A 15,212-nucleotide genomic window follows, 5' to 3' on the forward strand; every position below is an offset into this window, starting at 1 on the left:
TGCATCGAAAGAATAAAAGCAGGGAACTAAATCATAATATTTGAGATAGAAACAGCAGGATACTGTAGAAATTGCATCATCATATGTGATGCGTATGAAAATACAGAATAAGATCAATCGTAATAGTAAAGCTATTTTTCTCCATGGCCACCTATTCACCTAGCCTACTGGGGTTGCTTACCTCTCTCTGTCTCCGTCGGTCCAACCCCAAAGATAGAGCACACCAGGGAATGCTACCAGGTACAAGTCAATATGTTAAGATGACCAAGTGTGGAAAGAGAACTCTTTAATAATCATGACTAATGCAGCACCCTAGCCCTACACTGTTAAAACCACTCATATAAAACACCTATGAAACGTTTCAACCCAACATAAACTTTTCCCATTTGCTTGAGCCTAACATTTAGTTTAGAATAGTCCTGTCAAGGTACAATACAGGACATAGTTGAACTAAACGTTTAAAGTCTGCTCCCTGTACAAGAGAACAATAAGTACATATCAGGATTCCTAGATGTGTTCTATGTCCTGAGTTCTTTTTGTAAGGTTGAACAGAAGACTCCTCCTGCATATTGATCATACATTCAGCAAAGAAGGGGGGGGGGGGGGGGGTCTACCAAGTCTTCAATGGGAGGCAGGGGAGGCTGGTGGTGGTAGAAATCGGAGGAAGGTCTCATTGTAATGCATGGACTGGTATAGGGAATGGTATCAAAGTTTAAAAACATTCCTGATTCCGTTCCATGCATCACAATGAGCCCGTCCATCGATGTTGACCTCCGACAGCCTCCACTGATCCACTGATGGGATATTATCGTATTCTTGTTTGGAGGGACTATCAGTTATCAATCAGACGTTTACATGTTTTAAACACTCGGGGACATCATGACTGATGACTATGGAAATCAATCACATTCAGCATTTCAACTCACCCCACAATAAGTCATGCCTCACAAGTGACAATGATAGACTAACCATTGTGTCCTGATTGGTATACATGACAATCTTTCTGAGATAAAAAATACTGTACATGGTCTGTGACTTTGCCCAACATTCTCCTCATTGACAGATGGATGCAGGCTATGGCTATGTATGTATGTGGGCTATGGCTTTACTAAAACAAGAAAGAATACTTCTTATACTGAATTTGTACCACATAGTGAATAATACAATTTGTGGCACACACACAGACGCACACACACCATTTTTCATATAGTCATAAGAGTCCATAACCTCTCTCTCTCTCGCACACACACACACACACGCACACACGCACACACGCACACACGCACACACACACACACACACACACACACACACACGTGTGTTCACCCAGCACACTGTCATAGGTGATCACACACATCAACAAGGCCTGGTTAGTTTGGACAGACTGGTGTGATACAGTTTGACATTGTTTGTGTTTGTCCTGATCCAGGTTTGGTGTCTAGACATACACATCATGTGTGTAACACACTCATCAGGCTGGTTTTAGATCAATACAAAGAGGGGCTAGAAAGAGCTGGGATTAAGGACACTCCCTAGACGTGTAAATAATGATAATGGTGTATTGGTCTGGATGTTCTATCATCGTTCAATTAATAATGTGATATATTGCTAGAAGAGGTCAATTACTGTAAGCCATGAATTGTGTTACAAGTGAAATGAATAATCCATACCATGTTCATCATCCAGTCTTTTTTTTTAAATCAAGAGAATTAAATGAATAACTGACACTAACAACGTAATATAAAGCTACAGGAAGTTGATTTCAATTTGCAAAAACATCTCTGTTGATTAAGAAATTATAGAGAATTGCAAAACTGTTTTTGTACTGTCTGTATCAAAACAACGTCACTCCTTTTCCTACATAAAACATGCTGAAAAGACAGATGTACATTTTTACATCTTTAAACCCTCTTACTAGAAGTAGCACTTAGATTCAGCAAATTAACAACATGTCATCCTATAAATCAATACAATGAAAAGATGAACTTGCAGCAAACCTTTCCCCATCCCCCATGCGTTTATCAATGTTGCCAATTGATAAATTCATTGAAAAGCACTAGACAGTGAAATGTAATACAAACAAACTCATTAGGTATAGAGTAATTATCAACAGAAAGGCCTCTGGGGTATACGATCGCATGCCAACAGCCCTCTTATGTACAGATGATTCTAATAAGCCCTATCCAGAGCAGATAATAACGGAACAAGGAACCGGCGTGGAACAGCGCCCCCTGATGGTCGAACGGTAGGGGAGGGAACAGCGCCCCCTGGTGGTCGAACGGGAGAGGAGGGAACAGCGCCCCCTGGTGGTCGAACGGGAGGGGAGGTGGAGTGACAGGCTGAGGCAAGTCAGCGAGGACCCGTGTCAACAAGATTGGGATCGTCAGACAAAATGTGTAAAGCAAACGAAAAGTTGTTCAGGCAAATAATGCAACTCAACTCCAACCAATTTGAAACTGCACACACAACTCATAACTTAACATGAATGTTGCTGCATTTAACTTGAGTTGCTTCTCCAACCGTAGTATATTATGGTTTACATATAGGGCTAGTCCCACCAGCCCCACCAACGAGAACCTAGTTCTGGGCCTTCAACTGGTTGGTTCAACTTGCGAACCTTCTACACTGAACAAAAATACAACGCAACACTTTTGTTTTTGCTCCAATTTTTCACGAGTTGAAATCAAAGACCTAAGACTTTTTCTATGTACACAAAAGGCCAATTTCTCTTGTTTAAATGTGTTAGTGAGCACTTCTCCTTTGCCGAGATAATCCATCCACCTGACAGACAGGTGTGGCAGATGTTGATTAGACAGATTAGATTTCAACTCAATTTTCAGATTTTCTTTCCCAAAAATTGAAGCAAAAACTAAAGTGTTGCATTTATATTTTTGTGTAAGAACCGGTTTGCCTTTCCACGGGCTAGAGAGCCACATCATTACGTCACTATATTAAGTCTCAGCTTTCCCAGTGCTTGAAGCGCCAACTTCAAGCACAACAACAATGGCGGACGACATGGCATCTTTACCAGTGTTAGCTTAGCAAGCCTACATTGGCGTCCAAACACGTCTGGTCCAATGTATTTGTGCTGCTTGTCGCGATTACTATGGATGGCGATTACGTCCAAGGAGAAAGGTCTAGCACGTTTGGATTATTATTAATACTGAACGTAGCCATCTTGTGCTGGATTTTTTTCTCGTTCTTGAAGCTCCATCGAGTTTACTTTGGATTTCGAGGACCACAGTGCAAGGAGACAGTTTTGTCTCTTGCACGGACCACGGTTGCTTGGATTTGACGTCCATTGTAAAGCAGTTTTTTTAAATGGTGTTCACAAAGTTTTAGTTGGTCTTGGTTTGTCACGATCATCCCGCCCCCGTCCCCCGCCCCTGACATAAGCGGTTCTTTGTTCCAGACCAGCCAGGTGTAGGTGCTGTCATGGTTCTTTGTTCCAGACCAGCCAGGTGGAGGTGCTGTCATGGCAAATACTCCGGGCGGCTCAAGGCAGACACGTTTTGGACGTATTTGTCATGCCAGTGCCACACTGGAACCAGTTTTTCTGGCCAAGAGCGACACCATGTTTAAAAAGTGTTTTCTTTTTTAATACATTCTTGATGAGATGCCACATTTGTATACCGATACCGTGTGCGTCATTGCATTGCCAGTGATGCCGGTTTGCTTGAGTGTAACAAGAACATTGTACAGTTATTTACATTGTTTAAAAAAGCACCTCTACTACCAATCTCTGTAACACCTTGAACTAGCAAAGTTTCAACAGAAAACATTCCAGTTTTAGAAACAGAAAATCAATGACTCGTTCCTTTGGAAACTTTGGTAACATTTCACTCAAAGCCTTTGGCTTTTCTTTGGGAGTCAGCACTTTTACAAAGGTCATTTGATTGAGAGCTTTGTCAATAAACCTGAAATTTGCATGGATTTATTCTAAGTGTGACTTTCATTCCTTGAGAGTAGTCTACCACTAATGACAGTTGAATGTAAAGGAACATTACAAGGCTTAGTTTAAACTTAATGTGATAGCAATATTGTTTTAGTGGAGGTTGGCGGAGGTAGAAATCGGAGGACCGGCTCATTATAATGCATGGAATGGTATATATTTTTAATCAAACACGTTTGATACCATTCCTATTCCATTCCATGCATTACAATGAGCTGTCCTCTGATCTCCACCTCCACCAGTCTCCCTTGTTTTAGATGGTCTTTTCGATTGATGTTTGGGGCCTTTGGAAACGAGTACGGATAGAGAAGGAAAATAATAATAAGCCTTGCCCCCTTGGACACAGCATTATGGGATGCCGCTGTTCCAACACCTCCATGTTTGAGATGGCAAACGTTCCTCAACTCCCCTTGATCCCAACATGAACACACAGGAGCGTTCAGAATAACATCATATACAAAACACACCTGCCCAGCTAAAACAAGGCAAATCATACAGGAAAGTAACAGAGGAGGGCTAAGGAAGGTCAAAGGTCAATCCAGAAATAAGGCTAGCTAAATTGCATAGAACTTGTAGAGTGTGTTGTGTAGCAACGGGCTGTGCTCCAGTCCCCAGTCGACGCTGGCATTCTCTGGATGAAGATAAGAGTTCAGGTGGTCACCAGAAAAGCATAATATACATAGGCCTACTGTTTTCTGTTTTGGCTCTTTGGTGGAAACATTTCAGTTACCACTTGTTGTATACTGTTACTGTATCTGCAATATGATTGGCCAACCGATCTGCCACCGTGAAACACACACAGCACAAGTAGAAAACAGCTAACCTTTTTTTATGAGCCCTGATTTGCTGATAGACAAAACAAGAACAGCTCAGGAGGATGCATTTAGTTCACCGGTGAATACTGTATGTTGATCCCTGTTCACCATATGGACTGTCCAACCTCAGTCCTGAGGAAAGATGAAGACGATGGTGATGATGTTGCCACTGTTTACAAAATGCTAACAATGCTAAAATATGCTAAAATGCTAACAATGCTAATGATGTCTGTGTGACTGGTTTGACAACGCTGATTGTGGTTTTGCTGGATGTTCCGGTGGCGCTCGGTTTATAGTAAGAAAACCAGCAAGGCAACAGTGAGCAAGAGAGCACAGCTCAGACACCTACCCGCCTCCTCTGCCTTATAACACTTGTGAAGCAACCCCCCCAAGGACCCCTCTCCCCCTCCACCTCCGCCTCCATCCCTATGACAACAGAGATAGGAAAGCACCAGTTCTGGGCCTGCGAGGCTGGACCAATCAGGACTCCCGAAACAACCCGGAAAAAACAAACAAACAGGCCCCCACGTTGGGGGGTGATGAGTCACCCCCGAGCAGGGCGGAGCTCTGTGTAGGGGGCAGGAGGTGGGATGGGGGCTCGGCAGGGCAGCCATCAGCTGATTGGGCCCTCGGACTCTGCGTCCTTGTCCAGGAGATCGTCCTGGATCTCGTCCGTGTTTCCTGAGTCGCTGCTGGCCACCGAGCCGGAGGAGGGAGAGTTCCTGCCCCCTTTGATCATCCTCCGGCAGGTCTCCATCTGAACGTCCAGGCCGCGCTTCATACTGCACATCTCCATGTACTCATGCAGGTGTCTGTTCATGTCACTCTTGGCTGTGGCCAGCTCCTCCTGAAAGAGACCCAGGATGGGGAGGAGGAGGAGGAGGAGGAGGAGGGGGATTGGGGAGATGGGAGAGAGAGGGGGGTTTGGGGGAGAAGGGGGAGAGAGGGGGGTTGAAAGGGAGAGGGAAGGGTTAGGGGGAGACAGGGGTGTTGAAGGGAGAGGGAAGGGTTTGGGGGAGAAGGGGGAGAGAGGGGGGTTGGAAGGGAGAGTGAAGCGGTAGAGGGGAGAGGATAGAGGAATAGAGGATGACAGGATGAGAAAGAAGACAGAAAAGAGAATGACATTGTGTTTAGTAGGGACAGGTGCCTCGCCCTGCCAGGGACTGACTCTCTCCTGCTAGACGAATCGTCGCCTGGCTCACAAATCAAAACCAGATGGCAACCAGGACAAAACAGCACAAATCAAGTGCACTCTCCCACACACACACACACACACACACACACACACACACACACACACACACACACACACACACACAGGCACACACACACACACACACACACACACACACACACACACAGGCACACCTCCCCTGTACTTGACATTTGGCAGGTGTTTCTATTAGGCTCAATAAGAGGAACAACCTCTAACAGAAATATAAATCTCAGAGGATTTCATACTCCATACAGTTTTGTTGCTATGCACCTCTCATTCAATAAAAAAATCACACGTCTTTCACACTCACGCACGCACGCACGTGCGCCTGTTTACCTCAATCTGGCCGATACTCTCCTGGTACTCCTGTTCTCTGGTCTTGAAGAGTGATTCTGTCTCATCTATGAGGCTGCCTAGGCTGCCGTCCTGGGAGACCTGGAGGGACAAGCACACAGCTGGTTACAACACAGGTCAGCTGGTTACAACACAGGTCAGCTGGTTACAACACAGGTCAGCTGGTTACAACACAGGTCAGCTGGTTACAACACAGGTCATCTGGTTACAACACAGGTCAGCTGGTTACAACACAGGTCAGCTGGTTACAACACCAGGTCCCACCTGAGAGCACTGATGGGATCTGAGATAGAAGTGTACATGGAAACATGAACCAAGTTCCAGAAAGTGACCCATCAAGCCCCATCTTGTGATTCTACCAATGACCATAACCCTACATCAGGGGAGGCTGGCGGAGGTAGAAATCGGAGGACGGGACTCACTGTAATGCATGGAATGGAATGAAGAATGGTATCAAACATGCATTGCTATCACACATTCCTCATTCCGTTCCATGCATTACATCGAGTCCCGTCCTCCGATTTCTACCTCCGCCAGCCTCCCCTGACGGCCCCCCACTAGGTGACCTGGACTCACCGGCTCCACCGCGCCCTCTGCCGTGTTGCCGTTGGTAGTGCAGGTTGCCGCGGCGATGGCGGAGGCGGGCAGATTGTAGTTGGTGAAGTCCTCCCAGAGGAGCAGGGTCTCGTCGTTCTCCTCCCACGTCAGGCTGTCACAGTCGTCATCGATGTCGAACGTTTCCCGCCTGGCAACAAAGGAGTTATCATCTGAACAATGTCTGTGTAGGACGGAGAGAGAGAGAGAGAGAGAAGAAAGAGAAAGAAAGGGGGTGGGGGTGGGGGGGACAAACACAACAGCCACCACATTCAACATAGGAGAAACACCGAAAGAGGAAGAGATGTGATGAGTGTGTGTGTGTGTGTGTGTGTGTGTGTGTGTGTGTGTGTGTGTGTGTGCGCGTGCATGCATGTGTGTGTGTGAGATAATAAAGTGCACATACAAGAAGACATGGACAACAAGACATGCTGGGAAACAGAGTACAGAAAAAGACAGTGACAGAGACAGAGGTTTGACAGTGACAGAGGTTCTGTTAACACAAACAACACTTTTATCATCCACATGTGAAAATCAGTGGAAGCTGGTGGAGGTAGAAATCGGAGGACGGTCTTATTGTAATGCAAGGAACGGAATGAGGAACGGTATGGTTTAATAATTGTTTCATGAAAACGGAAATACATTACGTTTGGCATAATTGGATGGCTCCGCTCTGTATAGCTCCAATACTTACACATCCCCTGTAGGTAGGTTAAATACCATAGGCAGGGAGCCCATGACGTATCAAACCCTTTAAATACCATAGGCAGGGAGTTCAAGACTTATCAAACCCTTTAAATACCATAGGCAGGGAGTTCAAGACTTATCAAACCCTTTAAATACCATAGGCAGGGAGTTCAAGACTTATCAAACCCTTTAAATACCATAGGCAGGGAGTTCAAGACTTATCAAACCCTTTAAATACCATAGGCAGGGAGTTCAAGACTTATCAACCACCCTGTAGGTAGGTTAAATACAATAGGCTGGGTGGAGGCTGGGTGGAGGCTGGGTGGAGGGGGGGGGGCTGGGTGGAGGCTGGGTGGAGGCTGGGTGGAGGGGGGGGGGCTGGGGTGGAGGGGGGGGGCTGGGTGGAGGCTGGGTGGAGGCTGGGTGGAGGGGGGGGGGCTGGGTGGAGGCTGGGTGGAGGGGGGGGGGGCTGGGGTGGAGGCTGGGTGGAGGCTGGGTGGCAGGGGGGGCTGGGGTGGAGGCTGGGTGGAGGGGGGGGGCTGGGTGGAGGCTGGGTGGAGGGGGGGGGGCTGGGTGGAGGGGGGGGGCTGGGTGGAGGCTGGGTGGAGGCTGGGTGGAGGGGGGGGGGCTGGGTGGAGGCTGGGTGGAGGCTGGGTGGAGGGGGGGGGGCTGGGGTGGAGGGGGGGGGCTGGGTGGAGGCTGGGTGGAGGCTGGGTGGAGGGGGGGGGGCTGGGTGGAGGCTGGGTGGAGGGGGGGGGGGCTGGGGTGGAGGCTGGGTGGAGGCTGGGTGGCAGGGGGGGCTGGGGTGGAGGCTGGGTGGAGGGGGGGGGCTGGGTGGAGGCTGGGTGGAGGGGGGGGGGCTGGGTGGAGGCTGGGTGGAGGGGGGGGGGCTGGGGTGGATGCTGGGTGGAGGCTGGGTGGAGGCTGGGTGGAGGGGGGGGGGGCTGGGGTGGAGGCTGGGTGGAGGGGGGGGGCTGGGGTGGAGGCTGGGTGGAGGCTGGGTGGAGGCTGGGTGGAGGCTGGGTGGAGGGGGGGGGCTGGGGTGGAGGGGGGGGGCTGGGGTGGAGGCTGGGTGGAGGGGGGGGGCTGGGGTGGAGGCTGGGTGGAGGCTGGGTGGAGGGGGGGGGGCTGGGGTGGAGGCTGGGTGGAGGGGGGGGGGCTGGGGTGGAGGCTGGGTGGAGGGGGGGGGCTGGGTGGAGGGGGGGGGGGCTGGGGTGGAGGCTGGGTGGAGGCTGGGTGGCGGGGGGGGCTGGGTGGAGGGGGGGGCTGGGGTGGAGGCTGGGTGGAGGCTGGGTGGAGGGGGGGGCTGGGTGGAGGGGGGGGGGGCTGGGGTGGAGGCTGGGTGGAGGGGGGGGGCTGGGGTGGAGGCTGGGTGGAGGCTGGGTGGAGGGGGGGGCTGGGTGGAGGGGGGGGGGGGCTGGGGTGGAGGCTGGGTGGAGGGGGGGGGCTGGGGTGGAGGCTGGGTGGAGGGGGGGGGGCTGGGGTGGAGGCTGGGTGGAGGGGGGGGGCTGGGGTGGAGGCCGGGTGGAGGGGGGGGGGCTGGGGTGGAGGGGGGGGGGGGCTGGGGTGGAGGCTGGGTGGAGGGGGGGGGGCTGGGGTGGAGGCTGGGTGGAGGGGGGGGGGCTGGGGTGGAGGCTGGGTGGAGGCTGGGTGGAGGGGGGGGGCTGGGGTGGAGGGGGGGGGCTGGGTGGAGGGGGGGGCTGGGTGGAGGGGGGGGGGCTGGGGTGGAGGCTGGGTGGAGGGGGGGGGGCTGGGGTGGAGGCTGGGTGGAGGGGGGGGCTGGGGTGGAGGCTGGGGCGGTGGGTGGGACGATAAGTATACTATACAATACTGTATATATATAATGTATTTATATATAAATATAATATATACCCATAAGTATACAGCAGTATGACAGCATAGCCAGTGGCGTTACCCTGTTTAACCATGGTAGAGAGTGAGTAGCAGCTGTTGTTAAGCCTCTTCCCTGAACATGTGATGGTGGTTGCATATGTGACACAGTCTGGTCAATTGGTCCACAAGTCGGCATCTGATTTAATGTTCAGACCTTTCTTTTGAAAAATGTAAATACATTACAGCGTTGTTGAAAATCAATGACACATCGCTAGTCAACTAACACAGCTTGTTTTGTGAGCCTGCTAACAATGTAAAGTAGTGTTATAGTTAACTAGGTAGCAGTGGGGATTACTCACCCAATCCATTGCATTGCAGTATTTTGGCTTGACTAGCGAGTTTGTGTTGAGATTTTTTTCAACAACGTTGAAATGTATTTCCGTGTTTCAAAATAAAAGTCTGAACATTTCGATTGGTTGCCGACTTGCGGCCCAAATGACCAGACCGTGTCACATGTGTAAATCAGCTGTCTGTCAAGAGCAGCACCATTTAATTTAAAGTGTCCCATCTGAACTAGCACAAGCTTCATTTGTCAAATATTCCTGTGTTTAACATGCAGCACTCTGCAATAACACTAGATGGGAGTGAAGGTCAACGTGATGCTAATCTACTGCACAACTATGAACCCATTCACTGACAGAGGCAGAGGAGCAGGACTGTGTTAATGGTGACTCAGTTTATGTCTCTGTGTCACAGTAATACAGATTCATAGACAGATTCATAGACAGATTCATAGCTCTTTAGTTCATTTAACATTGACTTGATGAATAAAGTCAAGGATGGCATTATACCAGGAACAGAGTGTAGTCATTAGTGTGTGTGTGTGTGTGTGTGTATGTGTGTGTGTGTGTGTGTGTGTGTGTATGTATGTGTGTGTGTGTGTGTGTGTGTGTGTGTGTCTGTGTGTGTGTGTGTGTGTGTGTGTGTCAAGAAATGTTACCTCTCCTTTGCTGCAGTTAGTAAGATGGTTGGGCGTGGCTGCGTGTGTATATGTGTGTGTGTGTGTGTGTGTGTGTGTCTGTGTGTGTGTGTGTGTGTGTGTGTGTGTGTGTACGTGCATGCGTACGTGTACGTGTGTGTGCTCCCTTACAGCTGGTTGAGCATGCGCTTCATCTCGTCAGTGATGTTGAGTGACCCGGGGACCTCCTCCTCTGACGTGCTGCTGGGGTCCGCGTCCATCTCTGAGCTCTCCTCGTCAGACACCACGGCCTTACGCTCCTTCCTCCTGCAGCACGCCATGGCACCCTGGGACACACACACACACACACACACACACACACACACGCATGCACACACACACATGCACACACAGACACACACACACACACACACACACACACACAACCAGGTTACTAACTGCAGCAAAGGAGAGGTGACATTTCATGGGCCACATCTGGTCCCTCTTTCCACCAACGTGAACCTAGTTCTAGTTCTGGTGCTGGTGCTAGTAAACCTAGTTCTAGTTCTGGGGTGGTGCTAGTGAACCTAGTTCTTGTTCTGGGCTGGTGCTAGTGAACCTAGTTCTAGTTCTGGGCTGGTGCTAGTGAACCTAGTTCTAGTTCTGGTGTTGGTGCTAGTGAACCTAGTTCTAGTGCTGGTGCTAGTGAACCTAGTTCTAGTTCAGGGCTGGTGCTAGTGAACCTAGTTCTTGTTCTGGGCTGGTGCTAGTGAACCTAGTTCTAGTTCTGGTGCTAGTGAACCTAGTTCTAGTTCTGGTGCTGGTGCTAGTGAACCTAGTTCTAGTTCTGGTGCTGGTCCATATTCTTTGCTTTTCCATGGGCTGGAGAGCCACATCATTATGTCACCGTATACCGTCTCTGTGTTCAGCCCCTGACGTAAGCGTTTTTTTTGTTCTAGACCAGCCATGTGTTGGTGCCACTCTGCAACCAGTTTTCCTGACCGAGAGACAGTTCTTTCGCTGTCGAAGCGCGAAGAACTGGTTGGAGATTAGGCACCGGCTCCGAACCGGCCCTCAAACTGCCTTGGTGGAAAAGGGGAAGGTAGCATGCAGCACCTGAAAGGCCTCAGCCTGGGTCTGGCAGGGTTCATAGCTGGGCTTTAGCCAGCACTGGTGGCGCAATGTGATAACTTTGTGTGCAGCGAGGAAAGTCACCGCATCAGCATTTCACAGCTGAGCAGTGACTGTGTGTGTTTCTCTGTGTGTATAGAAGGGTCGATGACTATTGTGTTTATGAGTGTGCCAGTGTGTGTGTGTGAGTGTGTGCGTGTGTGTGTTTGTGTACATAGAAGGGTCAATGACTATTGTGTTTATGAGCGTGTGTGTGTGTGTGTGTGTGAGTGTGTGTGTGTGTGTGTGTGTGTGTGTGTGTGAGTGTGTGTGTGTGTGTGTGTGTGCATATATTAGAGAGAAAGCTTGCTGCAATGACTATCACTCCACTCCGTCACTCCACACTCCGAACCCTCTTTGCACTGCAGCTGTAGGAAACAGCGCTGGCTAGCCTTCCTAGCCTTCCGCTTAGACGAGACGAGAAGGGATTGTAGATTAGCAGTGGATATATAGCTGCTAGCGGCTAGATGCTAACGGATAGTTGCTAGTAGGGATGCACCGAAATGAAAATTCTTGGCCGAGGCCGAAGCCGAATTTAAGGAAACACTTGGCCGAATACCGAATACCGAATGTGTATCAGCAGTTTTTAATTTTATCATTGCATAAACTAAATACATTTTGCTTTTTATTCATGCTTCTCAAAGAAAGAAATTGAGATTGAAAAAAAAGAACTTTTATATATAACTTATTATAACTAATTATCGTGGGATTTAATCTCTACTGCTTTCCAGGGTTCAAGTTAATGATATTCATGATTTGTCTCTACATAGGCTTCAGAAAGTATTTAGATCCCTTCACTTTTTTCACATTTTTGAATAGATTTGCCATCAATCCACACACAGTACCCCATAATCTAAGTAAAACGTTTTTTAATGTTTGCAAATGTATTAAAATGTAAATACAGAAATACCTCATGTACATAAGTATTCAGACCCTTTGTCACTCTTAAAATTAGGTCAAATGCTAAATGTCTTCAACAAGTCATTCATTCAACAAGTTGAATTGAGTCCACCTGAGTGTAAGGATAATAGTTCATGTTATTTCAGAATGAATATCTTTTGTTTTTATAGTCTCTGGTTTGCATAGAAACCACCGCATGATACAGCTGCATGTCATAAACTCGTGTAGAACAGCTGGGAGTCTGAATATGTTTTCAACAAGGCAACAACTCTGCTTCTTCCGCTACGACTGCTAAGCTAACTAGCTAGATGAGTGTAAGGTTGCGTTCGTAAAGTCGCTCTGAGAGCGCTGGAGCGCACACTGGGCCCGACGTCATAGAGAAACCGAGTCATTTGATTGGACGAGAGGCATTCCACGAGTGCTGATCGGATTTCCTGAGTGAATTTACGAACGCAGCCAGTTTTGAAAGCGCGTCGCCTCGCGCCGCGCGCCTGTTGAGAGTTATATTTAATTGTATTGCGTCATCAAAACACGGCCACTATTCGGTGGTAAACATTCGGTGTTTTCACACATTCGGCCGAATACCGAATGTGCTTTATTTTGCGATATTCGGCCGAATACATTCGGTGGCCGAATGTTCGGTGCATCCCTAGTTGCTAGATGCTAGCGGCTAGATGCTAATGGATAGTTGCTAGATGCTAGCAGCTAGATGCTAATGGATAGTTGCTAGATGCTAGCGGCTAGATGCTAATGGATAGTTGCTAGATGCTAGCGGCTAGATGCTAGCGGCTAACACTAGCTGCTAACGGCTAGCTGCTATCTCCAGTGTGAAGTGTGAGGTGTCGAAGCAGACCCGCCACCCACCTTCTCTGAGAGCGACCTGGCCGGGCTAACGTTGAACATCTTGGACATGTCCTCCGAGTTGCGCTGCTGCGCCACGTCACACAGTTTGGCGGTGATGTCGATGCGGCGGCAGATGTCCATGTCCACGTGCATGGCCTTCTCCTGGATCCTGGTGTCCAGTTCAGACATTTGCTGGAGAAAAGGAGGAAGGATAGTTGCCTGTGGTGAGGGGAGCCAGAAGAAAAATTCGAAAAGCATAACAAGCAGGAAATGTCGTTTCATTTGAAAACAATGTAAAGTTTTGTAAAAGCAGAATATTCTGTATCCATTTCTACCTCCCCCAGCCTCCCCTGGTGAAAAGGTATCTCTTTACTTTCAGGTCCAGATTCCTCCTGACCTATTGGGTACTCAGGTGCCGTCCGCCCTTTAGTGTGAGCAATGACAAAAGGTACACCTAATCTAAGGACGTGTCCCGAAGCACAAAGGCTTCATCCAGCACCCTGGGGACATGTGGGCTCAGACACACTGCACCTCACATCACTGTGTGTACCAGGGGAGGCAAGCGGAGGTAGAAATCAGAGGACGGACGCTCATACCGTTCCCAGCATTACAATGAGCCCGTCCTCCGATTGTGACCTCCACAAGCCTCCCCTGGTAGCCTCCCCCTCTCTGAATGTATTTGAGGCCGAAGCTGCTATTTACCCGAGTGAAAAACCAACTTGGCAGGTAAACACAGAGGTCAGCGGAGGTAAACTGAGAATAGCTTCAATGAGGATCCAGACGGCCTCCTTTTCTGCTTGTTTTATGTGTTCACGCCTGACCGCTACCGCTGGACCAGGTGCAATGTATTAGCGAGGGCCTAGCTCCCTGTCCAGGAACAATACAGGGCTGTGGCGAGCACAGCAAGCGCTCTGATCTACTGTTTGTTTATGAACGCACGCTATTCAGTGAATGCTCGTCTCAGAGAGCCTCTGGCGTTTTTAGTGGGACATTATTTTTCTGCAGCATGGTGAGAAGCCAAATAAGGAGAGTGTGAGTGTCGTCTGTCCCGGAGGGCCTATCTCTGACAGGGTTGATAGATGGAGACCCACAGGCGTCCATGATTGACAGCATCTCCATCACCAGATGTAGAGTGTGAGAGTGATGGAACAATATGACCCACATGCCAGGACAATCAACCACTGTCGCAACGCCTGAAATATAATTACAGTCGTTTTGGCAGGAATGTGACAGTGTGGTGTGAACTTTTGCGAACAGTCAGTAAGTAAGTCAGTCAGTCAGTCAGTCAGTCAGTAAGTCAGTAAGTAAGTCAGTCAGTCAGTCAGTCAGTCAGTCAGTAAGTCAGTAAGTCAGTCAGTCAGTCAGTAAGTCAGTCAGTCAGTCAGTCAGTAAGTCAGTCAGTCAGTCAGTCAGTCAGTCAGTCAGTCAGTAAGTCAGTCAGTAAGTCAGTCAGTCAGTCAGTCAGTCAGTCAGTAAGTCAGTCAGTCAGTCAGTCAGGCTACGTGAGGGGGAGAGGGTGGGTTTGGGTCATACTCACATCACTCATCAGGCTCTTGAAGACCACCACCTCCGCCCTCAGCCTCTCCACCTTCTCATTCAACTCATCCTGGATCTCCTCCGACTCCTGGGCGTTCTGGATATACACACACACACACATGCACGCAGGCACGCACACACACACACACACACACACAAAAGCATACAAAAAAACCAACAAGAGTCACAAACACATACAGTACGCATACATCATATAAGGAATATACTATTGAATATGGATATGATTTGTATTTTGCACTTTATTTCGTAGACATAGTGGGACTCAAGTGGTCAAGATGCCATGAGGGCAGGCTGGTGGAGGTAGAGACCAGAGGACGGGCTCATTGTAATGCA

General features: G+C 49.0%; 1 protein-coding gene across 1 annotated transcript in view; it reads right to left on the bottom strand.

Moving 5' to 3' along the window:
• Nucleotides 1-5,380: 5,380 nt before the first annotated feature.
• Nucleotides 5,381-15,212, bottom strand: part of LOC308171331 (intermediate filament family orphan 2-like) — a gene marked incomplete at both ends in the record, with an annotated part of 43,274 nt that continues 33,442 nt past the window's right edge. The window contains 6 exons of the mRNA XM_080546164.1: nucleotides 5,381-5,614; nucleotides 6,320-6,418; nucleotides 6,914-7,082; nucleotides 10,602-10,756; nucleotides 13,344-13,514; nucleotides 14,860-14,955. Of these exons, the coding sequence (XP_080402290.1) occupies nucleotides 5,381-5,614; nucleotides 6,320-6,418; nucleotides 6,914-7,082; nucleotides 10,602-10,756; nucleotides 13,344-13,514; nucleotides 14,860-14,955 (924 nt within the window). The remainder of the gene's footprint in view (nucleotides 5,615-6,319; nucleotides 6,419-6,913; nucleotides 7,083-10,601; nucleotides 10,757-13,343; nucleotides 13,515-14,859; nucleotides 14,956-15,212) is intronic.

This window comes from Nansenia antarctica (assembly GCF_963989245.1).
Source record: "Nansenia antarctica genome assembly, chromosome: 15".
NCBI lineage: Eukaryota > Metazoa > Chordata > Actinopteri > Argentiniformes > Microstomatidae > Nansenia > Nansenia antarctica.